This window comes from Silene latifolia, chromosome Y (genome assembly GCF_048544455.1).
Source record: "Silene latifolia isolate original U9 population chromosome Y, ASM4854445v1, whole genome shotgun sequence".
In the NCBI taxonomy this organism is placed as follows: Eukaryota; Viridiplantae; Streptophyta; class Magnoliopsida; order Caryophyllales; family Caryophyllaceae; genus Silene; species Silene latifolia.
The window spans coordinates 371,396,518-371,420,367 of record NC_133538.1 but is presented as its reverse complement, the minus strand read 5'-3'; the positions used below and the strand labels follow the sequence as shown (position 1 = coordinate 371,420,367).

The 23,850-nt window shown below is 39.2% G+C and overlaps 2 protein-coding genes across 2 annotated transcripts; both read right to left on the bottom strand.

The window, feature by feature from the left end:
• Positions 1-9,244: 9,244 nt before the first annotated feature.
• Positions 9,245-9,805, bottom strand: LOC141631837 (uncharacterized). The gene has a single exon (XM_074444459.1). It carries the CDS (start codon positions 9,803-9,805, stop codon positions 9,245-9,247), a length of 561 nt encoding a protein of 186 aa, XP_074300560.1.
• Positions 9,806-21,173: 11,368 nt separating this feature from the next.
• LOC141634006 (uncharacterized) lies at positions 21,174-23,166 on the bottom strand. The gene is made up of 2 exons (XM_074446339.1): positions 21,706-23,166; positions 21,174-21,469 (listed from the first exon to the last, which is right to left on the bottom strand). The coding sequence occupies exons 1-2, from the start codon at positions 22,868-22,870 to the stop codon at positions 21,432-21,434; spliced, it is 1,203 nt and encodes a 400-aa protein (XP_074302440.1). The 5' UTR covers positions 22,871-23,166; the 3' UTR covers positions 21,174-21,431.
• Positions 23,167-23,850: the final 684 nt, after the last annotated feature.

The window sequence follows — 23,850 nt, the reverse complement described above, 5'->3', positions numbered from 1 at the left end:
ATCCTTTTTCAAAATAAAATTTTGAAATTCCTTCGGTCGGCGGGCTCTAACACGCATCTAAGTTTGTAAAATAAAATACGATCTTATCCATCCTTTTTTCAAAATAAAATTTTTGAAATACCTTGGTCGGCGGGCTCTGACACGCGTCCTAGTTCATAAAATCAAATTTTGTGTTCTAATCCAGCTTCGTTCACCTGCGAAGTTAAGCAAATCCGGTTTCGTTCACCTGCGAAGCTAAGCAATCTCATTCCGTTCACTGCGGAATAATCCGCCTTTGTTCACCGCAAAGCAATCCGATTTCGTTCACTGCGAAACTAACCGATCGGCCTTCGTTCACCTGACGAAGCTAAACAATTTCACGTTTTGTTCACCTGCAAAACTAAGAAGCATCCCTTGGTCGGCGGGCCCTGATACGCAACCGAGTTCGGGAGATCAGATTTCACGATCTCACCTTTAAGCTAAACAAAGTTTAGCTATACCAGATACAGATTCCAGACCGGCGAAACAAAGTTTTGCCATGCCAGTTTCCAGAATGGTGAAACAAAGTTTTACCAACTCCATTCCAGATTGACAAAACAAAGCTTTGTCATGCCAGTTCCGGACAAGCTGAACAAAGTTTGGCTATACCAGTTCCAGATTAGTAAAACAAAGTTTGGCCGTTCCAGATTCCAGCTACTCCAGACAGGTAATGTAAGAGGCCCAGGTACGTTTCTTAACCTTTATCTGTCCCGACCAGACTACTTTGACCTTCGTCTTACTCAGACTCGGTCAAAGTGGGGGCTTCTGTAGACACCTCAAAATGTCTACCTAGCCTTACGGGTACCCGATGATGAGGCTAAAACTAAATGACTAAATGAATATTGACAATGCTATAATTAAAGGCTCTTTACGCTTATTTACCATAAAATTACTAAAATGGCATAAAACCATCCTTAAGCTTCTATTTCCATTAAGCCCATTTAATAGGCACAAAACCAACAAGTTTCCGAAATTTATCCGTTAAGACTTGATCTAATGCAATTGGGCCAGATAAATAACGTTAAGCAGCATGCAAATTATTAGAGTTGGCCGAGAATCAGCCCAACTTTGTCAAATACATAGGAATGAATGTCAAAGTGATGTTAGGGGAGTAGAATAAGATAAAGATTCTTGTACTTTTCCTATCATAATTAAGAGTTACCAGCTATCAAGATAAGGGTGATAACAAGAAAGCCAAAGAGTTAGAATCATGATGCAAGTGGGATTAGTTTGGTATAAATACCATGCAAACACACGGACAGACGGAGATACAGACGAATATACGATACACCTACAAATCAAATCAGACCAGATTCTAAATCAATACTCTCGTTCAAATCAACCGTCTCAAATATTCAATCCCACTTTCAAATCAAACCAGTCACATAAATCGTCCCAGTTCCATATAAGCGCATAAGAGCCGTAAATTAACGACAAAGTCGAAATTCATTAATAGTCAACATCCACATAGGCCTGAGGGTACCGACCTCAAATAAGTTTTTCTTTACTCTTTGTTCTTATTTAAATCTTTATTTTACCTTTTATTTATTTTCTCTATTTTATTGTCTTAACTAACATATTAATTTGTCAGTGTAAATAATTGTATAAGGTTTGTTACTAACTGTAACACTACGGATTTTCCTTGGTGACTACTCGACCGAGTAGAACCTACTCGGCTGAGTAGTGCTGAGGTTGTGTATTGTTTTGGTTCTGCCGAGGAACACTCGGCCGAGTAAAGTTAACACTCGACCGAGTATGGGACACTCGGCCGAGTATACACTTACTCGACCGAGTGTCCGGTTTGGCGAAGTGTTATTTCGACGGTTTGATTAGGGAGCGTTTAAGATTTATTTTATATCCGCGTCAGTTTTTAAAATATCATTTCTACTTCATCATTCTTACGTAACCCTAATCTCTCCCTAATTACTCCTTAATCACCCCTTTGCTTTGTTGATTGTGAAACCTTCGGAGTCCTTACGTACATTTCCTCATCCTACTGTTGGTAAGTGTTATTCTATGTTGTTTGTATTCGTTGGGGTTCTTGTGTGTTTACGGAATTGGGAAATATGGGGATTGTGCAATGTGTAATTGTGTGATATGATTATGTTATAGGAGAAGACTTCGTAGAGGAGCCTTTTTGAGTGTTCAAGTCCTTTCCCCTTTGTTGATTGCTAAGGTAGGGTTTCCCTACTCAGTTTACTGTCAATTGACTTGAGATTGTGCTTGTTGTAATTGTTGTTATTTGCTGATCATCGGAGTATGGGGATTGTTGTGACGATGTCGGTATGAGCGGATTGAGATGGTTGTGATGTCATGTGATTGTGATTGTGGTGGAGTCACTTGCGGGAGTGGCTTCACACCCTAGTTCGCCCTCCGTGGAACCCGCCACGGGAGGGGATGTGCACATTAAGGGACGGGGATTGTTAGTCGCTCGTTGATGAGCTGGACTAGGTGGGGATGGGTGCGGTCACCCTCGGCGGCGAGGATTACTGTTGCGATGGGTAATCTGGCGGGGCTACACACTTCGGTGTGTAGTCGATTCTTGTGTGAGATCGATGATCAGCTGGTTGTATTGTTGTTGTCTTGTCTTGATTGAGTAATCGACCCCGTGTTGTTGTTTTGTAAAACTGCGGTGATCCATTCGGGGATGGTGAGCAGGTGTGACAGTAATGCTGAGATATTTAGCTATGGGACAGTCATGGGGAGTCACCACGTCAAGTCTAGCTTCCGTTGTTATGAGTTTAGATGTCTTGGATTTCATTTGTATCGAGACCTTGTACGTTTATTTTGAGTTGGTCTGAGATAATGTAATCTTTAACTTATATACTTTGATAAATGTTGTTTGGAAATTGTAACTTTGATATACTAACCTCGGGAAACCGAGATGGTAATGATCTTTCATGCTAGGGTAGTCCTTGGTAAGGTACCTTGGTATGAGGGGGTGTTACAAAGTGGTATCGGAGCCGACGATTCCGGCACCTAAAACTAATGAACTCAATGAACTTAGGGAGTCTAAATAAAATGAACCCGGGAGAGTTGTTTGGAGCTACCGCAAAGACTTGGGAGACGTCCCGGAGTCGCACTAAGGCCCTTACGATCTCAAGCCGGTCACATGGGGGAAACTGTTGTATGTTTGAGTCATGTGTGTTTGATATCTGTAGTTTGAATCTTGTGCATGGTTGGATTAAATGAGGAAAGAAGTGGAATATGGTAGTAGTTGAAAGATGTATCGACGATTTGTTGATGTTGAAACTTTGAGCATGGAATATGTTGGCATGTTAAGTGTTGGAACATGGTAAAAGATGAAAAGTGAATTGTGAAATTGTATCTGGTTGATATTGAGCATGAAGAATGTGATCATGTTACCTGTTTAATACAATGTTGAGCATAAAGTATGGTAGTGGTACATGTGCATATGAATATGATGATTTTAATGCTTGATTGTTGGTAGAAGCATGTGATTAAGGTCATGCGTCTGTATATGTAAATGTGGTGTTTAATTTTAATGTGAATATGATAAATGTTCAACTATGTACTGGTTTTTAGAAGCATTGGGTCGTTATTGCTTGTTTTATGCATGTTAAAGTTGTTTTGAAAAGAAATTTTTGATTTGTATACAAACCGATTTTGGAAGGGTTGTCTTAAAACTGTCATAAGTCGAGTTCTAGAAAAGATATTGCTGTGATTCCAAGTTGAGGTGATAGCTTGTCCTCTTACGATTCTAACGATAGGTCACACGCCCAGATTGACCAAGTAACGAGTGAGATATGATTGTTTTACGAAAACTGGACGGTCTGAGAATGCGCCTATACTCGACCGAGTAGTCCCTACTCGGCCGAGTGTCTTTTATACTCGACCGAGTATTCCATATTCGGCCGAGTAATCTTTCTGTGATAATACTGTTTAGCGCCTGGAGTCGTGAACTCGGCCGAGTAGTCTTATACTCGACCGAGTAAGGTCTACTCGGCCGAGTATTCCCAATACTCGACCGAGTAATCCTTCGCGGCAATTGAGTTGCTTCTCGGAGTCGAAAACTCGACCGAGTAATATAGTTACTCGACCGAGTACCTTGTACTTGACCTAGTATGTTATGTACTCGACCGAGTACCTCGTTGGGCGGCCACTTTGAGTCGGTGGCTATGTTCTTACTTTTGTTTTGAGTCGGTGGCTATGTTTTTACTTTTGTTTTGAGCCGGTGGCTATGTTTTTCATTGTTTTGAGTCATAGGGTATATACACATGTATGTTTTGAGTCTTAACGCATTCTTTTATATGAGAGACGGTCTTGATACGTAAGTTACCGGAAGGTATGACAGGGAGAATGCCGGGTTATGAGAGATAAGTGTTGGATAAGGAAGACATGTGTTAATGTGGTTGTGAAAAAAAAAAAGAATGATGAGCTAATCGAGGTAAAGAGCATGTTTTGTGAGATATGATGAGTGAAATAGTCGTGTATTGAGTAGTATAAAAGTAAGTGTATATGGGCAAGGGTGATGTAAGTGCAAAGAAGCATGAGAATGAAAGATTGAGATGAGAGATACGAATAGTGACATTTCGGGATGTGTAAGGACTTATAGAGGGAGACGGTTAGCATTGTGTTGCTTAAGGATATATGTAATGAAAGGTTGCTTTAGAGGGATGGAGAAGAGGGTTATATAGTGAACTTAGATAGAGTTATGTCGCGACGTGGATTTGTAGATGGTGACCAAGTTTGGGAATTTGGAATTTTCAGGATGTGAGCCTAGTGAGTAATTCTTTGGGCAGCTAACGTTATGAGATGAATTTTGGTTTCCTAGTGATGTAAAAAGGGAGATGCAATTGTTTGAACTTTAAACGTTGATTTTATGGATAGATTAGTGACAATTGGGAGTTATAGTATAATGAGAGAAGACCCATGGTAAGAAAGAGTGAGATGATATCGACATAAAATAATGGGGATTGAGTTTGGAGCAATGTGAAGGTAACCGGAGCACTTAAGAGTTAGACAGAAATAATGAAGAGTTGAATCATTAAGGGAGTTTGTCGAGGGTAAAAGAAAAGAATAGGGGAGTAAAACTAGGAACATGTTCACTGAGGATATGTGATATAAAAGTAAGGAATCGTAGAGATGTATGATACTATCATGAGGATTTGAGTTACAGTTATATAGAAGTTCCAGGACAACATGATAATCATGAGTTTCGAGGAATTAAAGAAAGCAAAAGTTGGGTGAAGAATTTGCACGATATGAGATTTTGGTGGTGAGTCGGGTGACGATACGATTACGGATGAAATTGGAAATAGTGTTGAGGTGATTTTTGTTGATATATTTGATGTTTGTCGTTTGGGATGAGAACCAAAGGGAGGAAAAGGATTGTTATATTAAGAAGTGATAGTAAGAGAGTAGTCACATGAAAAATGTTGGTGTCATAGTATTGTAACTAGTGGTGGAGGATGATGTTATTTTGGGGAAGTTAGTTGTTCTAGTGAGGTTGATTTTGTGAAGGTTATTAATGTTTGGTTGTGAGGGATTTTAAGGTATGGATATATGAGGTATTCGTTAGTAGTTGGGTACAGATGATATGGCTACGTTAATAGGGTGGTGATAATTGTGTGTAAAAGAAGATATGTTATGAAGGGCACCTGAGTTAAGTCCGGATAAGAGGTATTCATTGTCAAGTGGTAACTTACGTAATCAGGATTGGCTATTTGGATGTGATTATGGGTCTTAGGAGTATGTAAATGTTTGTGTGAGGTTGTGACCTCACGAGATGCGGTATGGTGTGATAGTCATAAAGTTGTTATATGAATGTTTGTAATATATGTTGGATACGGTAACTTAATGGAATGATGATCAAAAAAAAAAAGTGATAGTTTGGGTGGTCTGACAAGACTGGTTATACTTGCATGTGTATTCATGATATAGGTTTAATCCATGAAAAGTATGGATGGTATGCATGAGATTCTTGTCTATTTATTCCGTATTATGTATGGTGTTGTGATCCTGTAAAGCGAGTTTTGAGTAAGTTTGTTGTCCAAGATGTTATATTGAGTCAGTGTTTATGGGATTGTGTATGGCGCGGTACTTTTTGTTGTGATGCGGGTATTTTCGCACCGTGGTGCATTTGTTGGTGGCAATGTTGCGATGTTGTCACCGGTTGTGGTGGAGTAGGTGAGATGACTATAATACGAGTTTTCGTAAGTGCATACCAGTTAAACATAGATTGTTGTTTTGTTTTCTTCTTTGTTCCTTGTGAGTTTTGGTTGAACATAAAGACTGTTGTTTTGTTTTGTTGATGTTTCTTACCAGTTTCAATTTGGGAATGAGGGTAGAGTATGATGTGAAAGAGAGTTGTATATGTTTTCGTTGTTGTCATGGTATAGTGATATTCTGTTGATGGGACACAGTTGTGAGAAGTTATTCTGATAATTTTTATCTTGTTTTAAGATGAGGCATCGGTAGTCATAGTCATGGCAAGTGATTCGTGGAATATGTGTTGTAATGATCTGAAAGCGACAAGTGGTTCATAATCTTTTGTCGAGATAGTGAGTGCAGGATATTGGGGATTAGTGTCATGTTCAGTTATGTATGAGTTTTGCGGTAATGAAAGAAAAGAACTTGAGGATCTAGTGTGAGTGTACGTAACAAGTGTGGAGTGTGAATTATGCTTTTGGTGATATGAGTTTTATATAGTTTATATAAAGATATATGTCATGTTGCGGTAATGTGGAAGAGTTGAAGTTTTGGGTTAAGTTAAGGATTTTGAGGTATAGGTTAGGGGGTGTGACGAGTGAATTGAAGGATGAGAGTTGTTTAAGTAAGAGAGCCTAAGATATATGCATGGCGACTTATTCGATTATAAGTGGTTATCTTTGACATGTGGTGGTGATGAAGATAATGAGAGGTATAACGAAGGATCTAGTATTAGTGAGTTACGAGGACGTAACATTTATCTTAAGAGGAGTAGGATGCGATGAAAGAGATTTTGATGGTTGTGCATATGGTAGTATAATTGGAAGTAGAGTGTTGGTGTAGTATAAAGGACGGATATTTGTGTTGATTTTATTAAAGGTCATGACCGTGCTTGTTGTAGTTCGATGTTTAGCAATGAGAGAATATTTCAACGGTGTTGTTGACAGTTGAATGATAATGATTATGAGTCTAATAGTTTTGACAGTTGGAAGATGATGTTTATGTGTTTGAGTAAACTTCGAGGACGAAGTTCGTTTTAAGGATGATAGAATGTAACATTCCGTTTTGATGATTGATCTTCTTTTGTGGATTGAGTGCTATTGAGTGTTATGGAAGTAATGTTATGGAGTCAGTATTGAGAGCCTATGCTATAGTTGAGACGATATCGTGAGCCATGTTGTGGAAGGAAGAGTAGTTTGTGGAGTTGGTGTTAAGTGTCCATGTTTTATAGGTTGGGTTGGAACTTTGCGGTCGTGTTTCGTTTTGTTTGTTGTTTTGCTTTGACTCGGGATAATGATTTTTGTGGTGACTTGTATAGTTCCTTGGTGTTGTTATATGTGGTTGGTGTAGCCTTGTGGCGTAGTGTTGTGCTTTATTTTATAGTAGAGTGTGAACTTCGGGACGAAGTTCTTTTTAAGGGGGGAAGATTGTAACACTACGGATTTTCCTTGGTGACTACTCGACCGAGTAGAACCTACTCGGCCGAGTAGTCTTTGAGGTTGTGTATTGTTTTGGTTCTGCTGAGGAACACTCGGCCGAGTAAAGTTAACACTCGACCGAGTATGGGACACTCGGCCGAGTATACACTTACTCGACCGAGTGTCCGGTTTGGCGAAGTGTTATTTCGACGGTTTGATTAGGGAGCGTTTAAGATTTATTTTATATCCGCGTCAGTTTTTAAAATATCATTTCTACTTCATCATTCTTACGTAACCCTAATCTCTCCCTAATTACTCCTTAATCACCCCTTTGCTTTGTTGATTGCGAAACCTTCGGAGTCCTTACGTACATTTCCTCATCCTACTGTTGGTAAGTGTTATTCTATGTTGTTTGTATTCGTTGGGGTTCTTTGTGTGTTTACGGAATTGGGGAAATATGGGGATTGTGCAATGTGTAATTGTGTGATATGATTATGTTATAGGAGAAGACTTCGTAGAGGAGCCTTTCCCGAGTGTTCAAGTCCTTTCCCACTTTGTTGATTGCTAAGGTAGGGTTTCCCTACTCGTTCTTGTCAATTGACTTGAGATTGTGCTTGTTGTAATTGTTGTTATTTGCTGATCATCGGAGTATGGGGATTGTTGTGACGATGTCGGTATGAGCGGATTGAGATGGTTGTGATGTCATGTGATTGTGATTGTGGTGGAGTCACTTGCGGGAGTGGCTTCACACCCTAGTTCGCCCTCCGTGGAACCCGCCACGGGAGGGGATGTGCACATTAAGGGACAGGGATTGTTAGTCGCTCGTTGATGAGCTGGACTAGGTGGGGATGGGTGCGGTCACCCATCGGCGGCGAGGATTACCTGTTGCGATGGGTAATCTGGCAGGGCTACACACTTCGGTGTGTAGTCGGTTACTGTGTGAGATCGATGATCAGCTGGTTGTATTGTTGTTGTCTTGTCTTGATTGAGTAGTACTGACCCCGTGTTGTTGTTTTGTAAAACCTGCGGTGATCCATTCGGGGATGGTGAGCAGATTGTGACAGGTAATGCAGATATTTAGCTATGGGACAGTCATGGGGAGTCACCACGTCAAGTCTAGCTTCCGTTGTTATGAGTTTAGATGTCTTGGATTTCATTTGTATCGAGACCTTGTACGTTTATTTTGAGTTGGTCTGAGATAATGTAATCTTTAACTTATATACTTTGATAAATGTTGTTTGGAAATTGTAACTTTGATATACTAACCTCGGGAAACCGAGATGGTAACAGTCTTTCATGCTAGGGTAGTCCTTGGTAAGGTACCTTGGTATGAGGGGGTGTTACACTAACTTTCTTTTTTCTGTCTTAGTTTCGTCAAATATATAATATTACAAATAAATAGTAGAGGCCGTCAGTTTGACGGGCGATCCGGGTGCCTAACACCTTCCCTTATCGTACCTTTATCCCCGAATCCGCAATCTTTGGTTCAGACCGGAGTGACGAATCAGTCCCCATTCCAGGGATCAAAAGGGGCCTTTTCCGTTAACTTTATTTTTGTATGTTTTTTTTATAAAACCTACTGGCGACTCCCTACTATTTACTTATATTTTTTCAAAAAGGAGATTTTTTCAGGGATCTCACAATCCCATAAAATCTTTACCTTTTCCTTTACCACCATCTTGCGCCCTTAGAGATTCCTCTATGCGCAAGTGGCTACCAAGTTGAACAAGACTCAACTCTTTATTTTTGTGTTTAAGCATATGTTTAAAATCCTTCCAAGAGGGAGGCAATTTGTCTATTATATTAGACACCGAGATAGATTCATCCATCTCCATCTTATGTTGTGCAAATTGTCCCAAAATCCGGAGCAATTCATTGTATTGTTCCATTACCGGTCTAGAATCAACCATTTTATAATTCATGAAATTTCCATCAAGGAACTTCTTACTAGAAACATCTTCATCCATATATTTAGACTCAAGTTGATCCCATAATTCTTTAGCGGACTCAACATTTTGATAAATGTCAAAAAGAGAGTCGGACATACCATTCAAGATGTGACCGCGACATATGTAGTCATCATTCTCCCACTTGTTTCTCTTTCGTTGAATTTCCGCAAGAGTTTCATCCCCCACAATCTCCGGCATAGGAGTACTCAACACATACACAACCTTCAAAGCGGTGAGAAGGAAGTGCATCTTCTTTTACCAACGACGGAAATCGACACCCTCGATTTTCTCCAACTTTCCAAACTTAGTAGTCATGTCCTTGATTGAATCCATTTCCAAATGCAGAAAATACTCTAAGAATGTTGTAGTTTTTGCATTACAAAGATTACAAACTAGAAACTTATACAAACAAAGGCACTAAAACAGAAATTAAAACAATATAAGACGGTTTATTACACCCAATCGAATCGTGTTGAACACACTTTACTTAGCGTATTTCGACCCTATAGCCTTTGGGTATCACGAAATCTCTGAAGGATAAGACGATTCCTTTGTCTTAAGGCAAAGAGCAAAGAACAAAGAATAATAAGAGAGTTTGGTTTTACTTTATTTTGTCAAATACGAAATACGTGAAAATGTCAGTGTGTTCGTTTAATTCCCTCGCACTCTATATATATGCATGTGGAATTCACATACAGAATATAAAAATAAGTGGATAAGTATGTTGATTTGTTACCAACCAATCAAAAGAAATGATAACTGCCAAACATGTGCAACACACATGAAACATACGTACAGGAAAAGCAATTTAACCCCGTCAGGGGTTACCTACCCCGATCGGGGACGTAACTATTTCCTAAATACATAATTCCTGGCAATTCTCAAATAGATAGTACATGACAACCCGGTCGGGGATGCCTAACCCCGGGTATATGACCTCGATAGAGGATATATATACTATGGAAACACTTTTATAGTGTCCCTTATCCATTATACACATGAACTCGATATACGATTATATGAGCATACACTCCATATTCCCGACTCACATTATATCCATTACGAGCTCAAACCGATTTTACATAAGAAACTCGAATACACTTATATGTAATGTGATCAAAATCACTAACAACAAATGTGTCGATAGACGGTATAGGTGTGCCGAAGGAGTAGATGACCAGTGCGTGGTAGTGCGGATGTCGTGATCGGAGAGAGTGGTAATTAGTATAACTCGGGGGATAGTGATGTTGGTGGTGGTCAGTAGTCAGTACAGCTTAGGAAATTGAGTCGTTTATACGGGCAATAGGAGAGAAAGAGAGAAGGACCATGGAATAATGACTAATGAGTAGTATTATTGAAAATCTTCTCGATTATAAAAACAAAACAATCTGTTTACTCAAAATTTATTATTGTAAATTTGTCCTGTGTAAGGCCTCGTTTGGTTCATAAGGGAATAGAACTCCTGTGTTAATTTGCAATTTACTGGAATCCAACTCCAATATTCAATTCCCAAGAAATGATAAAAACATGTTTGGTTGCCTTGGGGGAGTTTGTTATTCCCATGAATTAATCTCCCGTGCAGTGTTTGGTTGAACCGTGTCAATTCACGTGATTTTAGTTTCTAATTACCATTATACCCTCCCGCAATATTACTAACACCTAATTTATAGGGGTAAATGGGTAGTTTTGAAGGAAATAAGATGGAGGAGTTTTCAATTACCTAGGGAGGGGTTGGTAATCAAACTCCTACATCATGTAGGAGTTGAAAACTCCCTTAGAATTGTAAACTCTCCCATTTTGCAATATGAGGGGTAACCAAACAAGTTACCAAAAACTCAATTCATGGGAGTTTAGAATTCCCATGAATTGAGAGGGTAACCAAACAAGCACTAAATCTGTTTTGTTAGTTGATATTCTTTACTAATATTCTTGTGTAAATTTGTCAATATTAACTTCTCTTATGAGTTGATGTCCTAAAATATTTTCATGTTATCTTTCATAATTTAGTTGTATGATATATATTTGACTCGACTAAATAACAATATTAAGTTCTCTAACTACTCTTATGCCTTTGATAGCAATAATTACGCATACTATTTGTTCAATGTTACCAAGCATATATACCTCGGCAACATAATACGGTGTAAAACAAATAGTGGTATTAAAAGTTTCACGAATTCTTATTTAATACCGCTTTATCTACCCAACATAAGATGAGTCAAGTAGTTAAAATAAAAGAAAAGAAGAAATCATATAGAAAAGCAACAGAGCTGTTTTATATACACAAGTGGATTGATACTTGACCTCTTTTGATGTTAAGACGGATACGCCCGTCTTAAAAGAGAGATATAAATTTTTGAAGTAGTTGTAGTTTGTCCTATTTTTACGTTAGTTGTTAGTGTGCTACTTAGTCATCAGCTTTGAATATTTCTATAATTTAGGAATTCTCTATTTTTTTTGATCTAGTCCTAGGTTGTTAGTTTGTTAGCACGTAAGTAGGCACGCTTCTTGTGTTTAGGCTCTATAAAAAGCCAGTTGGTGTGTTCAATAAGATTTAGTCAAGTTCAGATTGTTATTCTCTTGTTTTAACATTCTGGCATCAGAGCTTGGCAAAAGAAAAACTCAGTTAAGAGAGTGCGTGAGACATGGCAGAAGCAAATAACAATTTTGCGGAACCTGCCATTCCAAAGTATGATGGTGATTATGATCATTGGAGCATGGTCATGGAAAATCTTCTACGCGTCCAAAGAGTATTGGACTGTTGTGGAATCAAGTTATAAACAACCTGAAAATACGGAGGCATTAACAGATGCACAGAAGAAAACATTGGAGGAGATGAAACTCAAAGATTTGAAAGCCAAGAATTACTTGTTCCAGTCTATTGATAGAACAATTCTAAAGACAATCACACACAAGGAGACATCTAAACAACTTTGGGACTCCATGAAGATAAAATGTCAAGGAAATGCTCGCGTTCAAAGGGCCCAACTCAACCGTCTTCGCAGGAACTTTGAAGTACTAGCAATGAAGAAAGATGAATCAATCACTGACTACTTTAGTCGAGTGATGATTGTTGCAAATGACATGAGAAATTACGGAGAAGACATGACCAATGTCAAGATAGTCGAAAAGATTCTGCGGACCCTCACAGACAAATGGAATTATATTGTCTGTTCCATAGAAGAATAAAAGGATATCGATCAACTTTCTGTCGATGCCTTACAAAGTTCACTACTTGTTCATGAGCAAAAGTTCAAAAATGATGTAGAAGAGGAACAAGTGCTCAAAGTCACTAATAAAGAAGGAAACAGTTCAAATGGGCGTGGATGGACACCGTATCGAGGAAGTAGAGGCAGGGGAAGAGGTCGACAATCCTATGACAAAGCTACTATTAGATGTTACAAATGTCAAACTCTTAGACACTTTCAATATGAATGTCCACAGTGGGAAAAGAAGGCTAACTATGTGGAGTTTGATGAATCAGAGGAGATGCTACTCATGGCATATGGAGACAAAGTCAAAGGTAATTGTGATAATTTATGGTTTCTCGACTCCTGATGTAGTAACCATATGTGTGGTGATTATTCCTTATTTTATGATTTTGATAAGAATTTTAAACAAACTGTGAGGCTCGATAATAATATGAAGATGAGTGTGGTTGGGAAAGGGAATATTAAGCTTTTATTGAAAGGCACTACTTTTGTTGTAAGAGAGGTGTTCTATGTGCCTAAATTAAAGAATCATCTTCTTAGCATTGGTCAGCTGCAAGAGAAAGGTTTGGATGTGCTATTTAAATCAAACCAATGCCAAATATATCATCCAACAAAAGGTTTGATCATCCAAGCAGATATGACAACAAATAGGATGTTTGTAGTGAAGTCTGAAACACAATCAACAAAAGTGCAATTGAAGTCGGACTTTTGTCTACGTACAACTAAAGATGGAGATGTCACTGAACTGTGGCATAAGAGGTATGGCCATCTCGGATACAAAGGGCTCAAAACACTTCAACAGAAAAAAATGGTGAAAGGGCTGCCTGAGATTGACGAAATCACAACTGTCTGTACCGACTGTTTGAAAGGAAAACAACATCGTGACTCTTTTCCTAAAAGAAGTACCTGGAGAGCATCTCAGAAACTCGAGCTTGTTCATGCCGATATATGTGGACCAATTACTCCAATATCAAATAGTCACAAGAGGTACCTCCTTTGCTTTATTGATGATTATTCTAGAAAAGCATGGGTCTATTTTCTGAAAGAAAAATCAGATGCATTATCTCATTTTAAGTTATTTAAGAGTTGTGTGGAGAAAGAAACAAGTCTTTCCATTAAGTGTCTAAGAACAGACCGGGGTGGGGAATTTACCTCGAATGAATTCATTAATTTTTGCAAAGAAAATGGAATACAGAGGCAATTGACACCAGCATATACTCCACAACAAAATGGCGTCGCCGAAAGGAAAAATCGGACAGTGATGAATATGGTCAGGAGTATGTTATCTGAGAAAGGTGTCCCAAAAACATTTTGGCCAGAGGCAGTCAACTGGACTATTTATGTTTTAAATAGGTCTCCTACTCTATCTATCAAAGACATGACACCAGAAGAGGCGTGGAGTAAGATCAAACCATCGGTTTCCCATTTCAGAGTGTTTGGGAGTGTCGCTCATGCGCTTGTTCCAGATGCAAAAAGAACAAAGTTGGAAGACAAGAGTCGCAGTTGTGTGCTATTGGGAGTAAGTGAAGAGTCAAAGGCTTATCGCCTTTATGACCAGTTGCGAAGAAGATAATAATAAGTCGAGATGTCGTCTTCGAAGAAGACAAGAATTGGGATTGGGATCAAAGAAACAAAAATGAGATTGCTCTTGATTTGGATTGGGGCGATGATGAAGAGGTGTGTGAATCATGTTAGAAAATTGTACACGAACTGAAAAGACAATAATGAAAACCGCACCGAATCGCTATGCTTTCCTAATAGAACAATTCGACCCTTACTTTAGTGCCTGGGTTGTATCGAACTTTCTATTGAGATAAGACAGGTTCTCCTCTGTATTCGGCCTGAGAATACGAGAGATATAATCAAGTATTTTTGAGTAGTTTGTGTTTTTTGTTCAATGATGCAGAAGATGAGATTGTCTATTTTTCCAAACATCTTCAACCCCATTCTATTTATATAGATATGAAAAGGTGTAGGGGGATGTATTTGTGAAGAGTAGTAACTTTTCACAAATTCCGACATATTAAATGTCTATTGTGGGAATTAAAACCCGTCAAAGTTTCCCGGGCATTGCCCCGAAGCCCCCCGTCATAGTTGTTCAAATGAAAACTATTCCGTAAATTCATAAATAATTATGCAAGTGTACACTCCGTACTACCCGAACTTACATTATATTATAACGAACTTACCCATCTACGAACCAAACCTGAGTACGCTAAAATGAACCGGTAATTACACTTATATTACCAACATTCCTCTCCCATTTAAGCGTAATTCAAGATTTTAAATAAGTTAACAAACATACCAATTTATGCATAAATGAAAATGTCACGAAGATTGAATTTCCACATAGTGAAATTACACATTCCAAATATTCGAGTATCGGGGTGTGACTAAGCATTGAACCTTTCTACCCATTTTGAATACATGAAGATAACTCACACATAAATTAATTTACTTCTAAAATTACGAAACCGACACTTATTTACAAGCCTAGTGTCCCATATCTATTCATGAACATATCAGGAGTCAAACCCATACTCCCTTGAAGCGGCTGTACTTCATGTTCATATAGGTTGATTCTTTTCATCGTGTCCTTGCAAACACACTTTTTCAAAAGATCAACCTTACAACATGCAAGTCTAAGCACACACCTCGGGATATAAATTATTGTGTGCTTCAATCTCTTAACAATAGGCCTTCCACATTGAATTCAGCCCCTAACGTTGTATTAGAGGGGAATTGGGTATCCTATCGCCAAGGATCTTATACGAGTTTTAGTCTCATCCCGTCAACCGACTTTATAACCAAGTCCCTAATTGATCCTTTATGCAAAGTGATCAACTAAAAATTGAGATCTCACAAAACAACCAATATCAATTCTCATTTATGATAGTCCATAAACCGTGTTATAACAAACACCCCGGTGCGCACCGTTATTCACTATGAAAAATTATATGAATGAAATTGGTCAAATAATTTAAAGAACATCGTAGATTATTTTCTTCAGCTACTTAGCCTTTTAACCGGCTATATGCTAACACTACGCATACCAACTCCAATGTCAAATTCCTAAGGCAAATCCGCTTCTTGGAAACCATAAGCTAATGGTGCCTCCCATAAGCAAAAACACTCTACAACTTGTAGAAATGACCATCTACATTGGTAATGGTCATTTCTACAACATTTTCCCTATATAACCGAAGGAAAAACGACATAGGACAAACCATATTTCACGGTTTACTTTATACATTTTCACATTTGCCTAATCGCTCGTCAAATATGAGCACTAGCTAAACTAGTATACTTATTCAACTTGTCAAACCGCAATAATTAATCCCTTGTGAAAACCCGAGTAATAACTCCATTTTTATTATTGAATAAAATGCCTTACTCGCCCTTTGAGAGTATTAACCGGTATATAATAATCATACTCTCACCCTTGATCCTAATACCAAGGATCATATTACCTCCCCCATGTCCTTCATAGAAGAACACGATGACAAAACCACCTTTTTACAAAGTAAATCATCTTTGGTCTATGCCAAAGATCAACTTGTCAAAAATCCTACAACAAATGACTTCTCCATTACCGGACTCGTTAAAAAACTGTACATTCAATATTACTGATGTACCTCTTACATGATTAAACCACCATAACTCCATAATCTCACCATGGTTATAACAAACCATCATTCTCGAGATTATATGGTAAAATCTATCACATAATCAAACTTTAAAAAGCTTTACATAAGTTATTAACATGTTAAACAATCATTACAAAACAGTTAGAACTTTAACAACTTTATTAAATAACCGATCAAATATCCATTGATCAAAACATCACATTTCATAAATATTACTTTACATATTAAATTTGCATATATAAATAATCAATGTGAGATTTTAACACAACCTCAATATTTATGTCCTACATGGGTGAGTTTCATCTCCTCCTTGAAAATTAGGCTACCTAAGGTACCATTTACGGACCCTTAATACCGCCCTATATCAATACACTATGCTATCAAGCCACACATGTATATCTATATGCTACCGCTTAATATCCACATTTTCATGTATTACATTCAAGAGACAAAATATAGTCATTCTCACTCAATAGCTCATTTTCACATTATATAACATCGCATAAGAGACCCATAGATCAATCTTGAACACGAGTCAAGTCACTCGTTTTAGAGATATTGTACCATTACAACTTCCATAAGAATAATATAAAATTATTCATTATCCAATAGACGACAAACTTACATGTATTATATATCATAAAAACAAGTATCATAAATACGGTTTCTTAAACAAATGACACAACTTGTCAGCAAAAGAAACAATAAGTAATGCATTGATTATTATCCAGAAGCGTACACTAAATAACAATGCCGTACAAAATGTTGATGAAAAAAAAATTATGCCATTTTATGCTCCTAGTAATTCGACATATACCACACACAAATTAAATAGCAGGGGTGGACAATGTTAATACTAGTGATTAACATCTTTTTAGACCCAATTATAAGAGAAATTTAAGGACATATCTTATGGGCTGTGACGTTTCAGATCCGAGAATATAAGATATCCTTATCATCATGAAATCGAGACCGAACTTTTCACAAACTTGCAATTCTGCATGTATAAATGCAATGGCCAATGTTCCAGCACTAAATTACTAACTATCATGGCCCAATGATCATCCCATTGCCGCACAGAAAACATCATATACGCACTTGCTTTCAATAATTAGTAGACAAAGCTATGATGTTTACGTAATATCATCAATTAAATAATTGGAAACAATTCCGACAGCAATAACCATTTCTCTTGATATCACGTGTACCAGTACGATCATAATCACAGAACGAACAAATACTCTTAAGAATCTTTCATTGTCATTCCTTGACATTCGTCATCTTGACAGATTTCGAAATTGTTCTATTAGATTGTTAGAAAATTGTACACGAACTGAAAAGACAATAATGAAAACCGCACCGAATCGCTATGCTTTCCTAATAGAACAATTCGACCCTTACTTTAGTGCCTGGGTTGTATCGAACTTTCTATTGAGATAAAGGCGGTTGCCCTCTCGTATTCGGCACGAATACGAGATATAATTAAGAAGTATTTTTGAGTAGTTTGTGTTTTTTGTTCAATGATGCAGAAGATGAGATTGTCTATTTTTCCAAACATCTTCAACCCCATTCTATTTATATAGATATGAAAAGGTGTAGAGGGATGTATTTGTGAAGAGTAGTAACTTTTCACAAATTCCGACATATTAAATGTCTATTGTGGGAATTAAAACCCGTCAAAGTTTCCCGGGCATTGCCCCGAAGCCCCCCGTCATAGTTGTTCAAATGAAAACTATTCCGTAAATTCATAAATAATTATGCAAGTGTACACTCCGTACTACCCGAACTTACATTATATTATAACGAACTTACCCATCTATAAACCAAACCTGAGTACGCTAAAATGAACCGGTAATTACACTTAAATTACCAACAAATCAGAGGACAATAATTCTGAAAGTAATGATGATGTAGGCGTTCAAAATACTGAAGACACAAATGTGCAAAATCATGTGGACCATCAAACTGATGGTGTACAGTCAAGTTCAATAAAAGATTTCAATCCCTGAGTATTCTTATTCATCACATATCATATTTATAGTACAATGAGGAGTCTGACTATCCTAGTCCAACTCAACGTAATACAAGGAGAGCAATTAGGAGTTAGACTAATTCTAAGCTAAAAAACAGGAAGTCAGTATAACTACTCCTAAGTTAGAGGACTAACTATACATAAAGATAGGAAGAGATAATAACAAGAATATTGACATATTCTATTACACCCCCTCAGTCGAAGCGGGAGGTGGGTGAACGCTGAGACTGGAGCGAAAATCGTCAAAGAGAATCTTAGGCAATCCTTTAGTGAAAATATCAGCATATTGGTAGCGAGACGGGACATGACGTATTTGAACTTGACCTAGCGCCACCTTTTCACGGACAAAGTGTATATCGATTTCAATATGTTTGGTCCGCTGATGATTGACGGGGTTGCCGGACATGTAAATGGCAGAGACATTGTCACAATAAACCATGGTGGCTTTCCGAATTGGACAATGAAGTTCTAATAGCAGGTTGCGGAGCCAACAAGTTTCTGCAACGACATTAGCTACGCCTCGATATTCGGCCTCTGCACTGGAACGCGAGATTGTAGCTTGCCGTTTTGAAGACCAGGATATTAAATTATCACCAATATAAACACAGTACCCGGATGTGGACCGACGAGTATCGGGGCAGCCACTCCAATCGGCATCGGTGTAGGCAACCAATGAAGAAGTATTGGAGACAGAGAGGTGTAGACCGTGTGTTGGTGTGCCCTGTAAATACCGAATGATCCGTTTCAACGCACCAAAGTGGGCATCCCGAGGAGCGTGCATATACAAACACACCTGTTGCACTGCATAAGAGATATCGGGACGGGTAAAAGTTAAATATTGAAGGGCCCCGGCGAGACTGCGGTACAAAGTCGGGTCGGAGATAAGAGCACCAGACGAGGCAGAAAGTTTAGCTTTGGTATCAACAGGAGTTTGCGCTGGTTTACACGACTGCATATTAGCACGGGCGATAATTTCCTCAATATATTTCTTTTGATGAAGAAAAAGTCCCTGTTTGTTTCTGATTGCCGAAATCCCGAGGAAGTAATTGAGTGGACCAAGGTCCGTCATTGCGAATTCAGTCCGAAGCCGAGCCATAATATCTTTACGTAGTGCATCAGTGCTTGTAATTAAAAGTATGTCATCAACGTATAGTAGAATATAAGCCATGTTGGAGCCATCAGCATAAATAAAAAGTGAATTGTCACACTTACTGTTAACAAAACCAATACTTGCGACATATGTAGCGAACCGATGATACCACGCCCGTGGGGCCTGTTTTAGACCGTATAAAGATTTTTTTAATAGACAAACATGATTGGGACGGGCCTGATCTCGGAACCCAGGTGGCTGGTGCATGTAGACGGTCTCGGCAAGATGACCATGTAAAAAAGCATTCTTAACATCGAGTTGATGAATAGACCAATGTTTGGAGATGGCCAGGCTGAGGACGGTCCTAATGGTAGCGGGCTTGACTACTGGACTAAAAGTCTCATCACAATCGACTCCTACCTGCTGTGACCTGCCATTAACAACAAGACGAGCTTTGTACCGCTCCAAATCACCATTAGCTTTAAATTTATGCTTAAACAACCATAGACAACGAGTAATATTGACATCGGGTGGACGTGGCACAAGGACCCATGTCTCATTCTTAATGAGAGCCTCATATTCGTCTTTCATGGCACGATTCCAATTAGGTTCATGGAGGGCGTCTATGGGGTTTTTGGGAATGGGTGACAGAGGAGTAGTGACACATAAATCAAGGATGGGTTTAGGCTTAAAAATCCCGTGCTGAGCACGAGTTTGCATTTGTGGGGATTGTGGAGCAGGTCGTGGCTCGGCAGGTGGGGTGTTGGCCGAGGGAGGGGAGGTGGTCGTGTTTGGAGACCGGACCGGGGAGGTGACAGGGGACGCAGTAGCCGTGGTAGTAGGTTCGGGTGTGCAATTGTCGGGTTCATTATTGAGGTGTGAAACTAAATATGGGGTAGGGGCAGGAGTTAGAAAATCATAAGAAGAGGTGGGGATGTTATTTTGTGAGGCAAAAGGGAAGACGGTCTCATCAAAAGTAACATGCCGAGCAACAAGAATCCTGCGAGTTTGTAAGTCATAACATTTATAACCTCGATGGTGAGACGGGTAACCGAGAAACACACAAGGGGTAGCACGTGGGGCAAGTTTGTGAGTAGTGGAGGGAGGTATGTGAGGAAAACAGAGGCATCCGAAGGTTTTGAGAGATGCATAAGACGGAGTGCGACCATAAAGGCTGGAGGTCGGGGATACGTTTTTATTGGCTTTGCTAGGGAGAATGTTGTGTAAGTATGTTGCCATTTCAAGAGCATGGGGCCACATAGAGGGGGGCATGTGAGCGTGAAGGAGGAGTGTGCGCATTGTATTATTTATTGTTCGGATTTTACGTTCCGCCTTTCCATTTTGAGACGAGGTGTATGGGCAAGAAAACCTGAAAAGCATGCCACGAGTGGTTAAGAAATTTTTAAGTGAATAATTGTCGAACTCCCGTCCATTATCGCATTGAATAGTTTTAATGGAGATGTGAAATTGAGTCTTGATCATGGTATAAAAGGTAGTGAAAATTTGGTATACATGTGATTTATTTGTAAGTGGAAAAGTCCATAAAAAATTGGTATAATCGTCTAAAAATAATATGTAATACCGGTGACCCATGTTACTCAAGACTGGTGAAGTCCACAAATCCGAGTGCAAAATATCAAACGGCAAAACAGTGTTGGACATAGAAGGATAAAACGGCAATTTAATATGTTTTCCAATTTGACATGAATAACAAATAGAAGTAGGACGTATGGGTCTACAGCCAATGTCCTTATTAGTGCAAACAGAATTAAAAATAGCGGATCCCGGATGACCAAGACGATCATGCCAAGTAGAGGACGAAACAGCAGACAAAGCTTGAGGGACAGGTGAGGCTTCAGTTTGAGATGAGACGAGAGGGTAGAGGTCCCCCGTGCTAGTGCTTCTCATTATCGGCACCCCCGTCGTGAGGTCCTTCACAGTAAAACCGAAAGGGTCAAACTCAACAGAAACTTTATTGTCGGTAGTGAATTTTCGTACAGAGACCAAATTTTTAATTATGTTAGGTACATGTAATACGTCTTTAAGGTGAAGATTTTGTTTAAGGGAAGGGAAGGTGGTTGTACCATGACCAATAACAGGAATCGCGTTACCATTACCGACAATAACATGACGAGGACTACTCAAAAAAGAATAAGAAGCAAGATTACCATTGGTACCGGTCATGTGCGAAGTTGCTCCCGTGTCCATATAATACATGTCGTCAGGCTGTTGAAGATTGAGACTTTGCATCACCGCGGCGAGATCAGTGGGAACAAGGGCTCCCTGGGGCATCCCGGTAGTAGGAGATTGAGTAAGGAGAGCCTGTTGAGGACGAGGCCCAAGGATGCCACGAGAATTGGGTTGAGTCCAGCCGGTAGTCGGGTAAGGACAAGGTGGTGTCCCCCACCCTGGTTGTGCTTGCCACGGGGATATAGGGACCCATGTCCAGCCGGAGGGTGCCTGAACGGAGCTCTGCTGGTTGTTGCGGCCATTGCCATTACCATTGTACCTGCCATTGTTATTGTTATTGTAATGAGAGTTACCATTACCATTGTTTTTACCTTTGTAATTGTTGCTGCGATTGTTATTGCGTCCGCCTTTCCCTCTGTAATAGTTGTTTTGCTGATTGTTATTGCCATGGTTGGAGGGCGGCTTGGGTTCAGCAGCAGCATTTGTGTCCGAGTGGGACACGGCAAGGGCAGAATCAGGTCCGGCATTGGACTGAGCAGAGCGGGTACTTTCTTCGAGTGTGAGCATGCTCCTGGCTTTGTGAAAAGAGGGGAGCGGATCACTTTGTTGAATTAAGGTGGCAATACCCCGATACCCATCAGAAACGTGAGTGACAAGTTGGAGAACGAGACGGGTGTCGGAGACCGGGGCGCCAACATTAGCCAATTGATCGGCTATCATCTTCAAGGCTTGACAGTAAGAGGAGACATTCGGGTATTGATCCATCCGAATGTTAGTGAATTGTTGTTCAAGCATCACGGCACGAGCATTTTGATTATCATTAAAAAGGTCTTTGAGGCGAGTCCATGCTTGTTCAGCAGAGGAGTCGGCATCAATGATGGTATGGAGAAGATCAATGGATATGGTAGCATAAATCCATTGTTTGACGATAGCGTCGAGTCGAGACCATAGAGCATCCTTGTTAATGACAGTGTCTTTAGGTGGCTCAATATGAGCGATGACATCGAATGCGCGAGCGGTGTTTTTGAATAATTCCGCCCACGAAGCATAGTGAACGTTCTCTGTTTCAAGGGTGATAGGAACAAAATTTTTGATATTTGAGACGGAGTAAACAGGATGAAATGATTTGTTGCCGTTGGCCATGATGAGAATGTAGAGATAGAAAAGAGAGCGGAAGAGATGAGAGGATCGGATTGGTACCTGATACCATAAAAGATTTCAATCCCTGAGTATTCTTATTCATCACATATCATATTTATAGTACAATGAGGAGTCTGACTATCCTAGTCCAACTCAACGTAATACAAGGAGAGCAATTAGGAGTTAGACTAATTCTAAGCTAAAAAACAGGAAGTCAGTATAACTACTCCTAAGTTAGAGGACTAACTATACATAAAGATAGGAAGAGATAATAACAAGAATATTGACATATTCTATTATTCAAGAGTAAGAAAAACTCCATCATGGATGCAAGATTACACTTCTGGAGAAGGTCTCTCTGATGAAGACGATGCGGCTAATTGGGCACTTTCTGTTGAGACAGATCCGGTGAGCTATAAAGAGGCATCAACTGATGCTAAATGGGTAAAGGCCATGGATTCAGAGATAAAGTCAATTCACAAAAACAATACATGATACTTGACCGAGCTACCAGAAGGTGCAAAGAAAATCGGGGTTAAGTGGGTTTACAAGACGAAGGTTAATGAGAATGGTGAAATAGAGAAATACAAAGCTCGTTTGGTTGCTAAGGGGTACGCACATGAGTATGGGGTTGATTATGAAGAAGTATATGCACCGGTGTCACTTATGGATACTGTTCGAATGTTCCTTGCCGTAGCTGCACAGAGAGGATGGCATGTTTATCAACTTGATGTTAAATCGGCTTTTCTTCATGGTACCTTTAAGGAAGATGTGTATGTTGATCAACCAAGAGGCTATGAGGTAAAAAATGAAATGCACAAAGTCTACAAGCTCAATAAAGCGTTATATGGACTAAAGCAAGCACCAAGGGCATGGTTTAGTCGCATTGAAGCTTATTTTCTGAAAGAAGGTTTCGAGAAATGTGACAGTGAACATACACTCTTCACTAAGGTCAGCAGGCAAGGTAAACTTTTGGTTGTAAG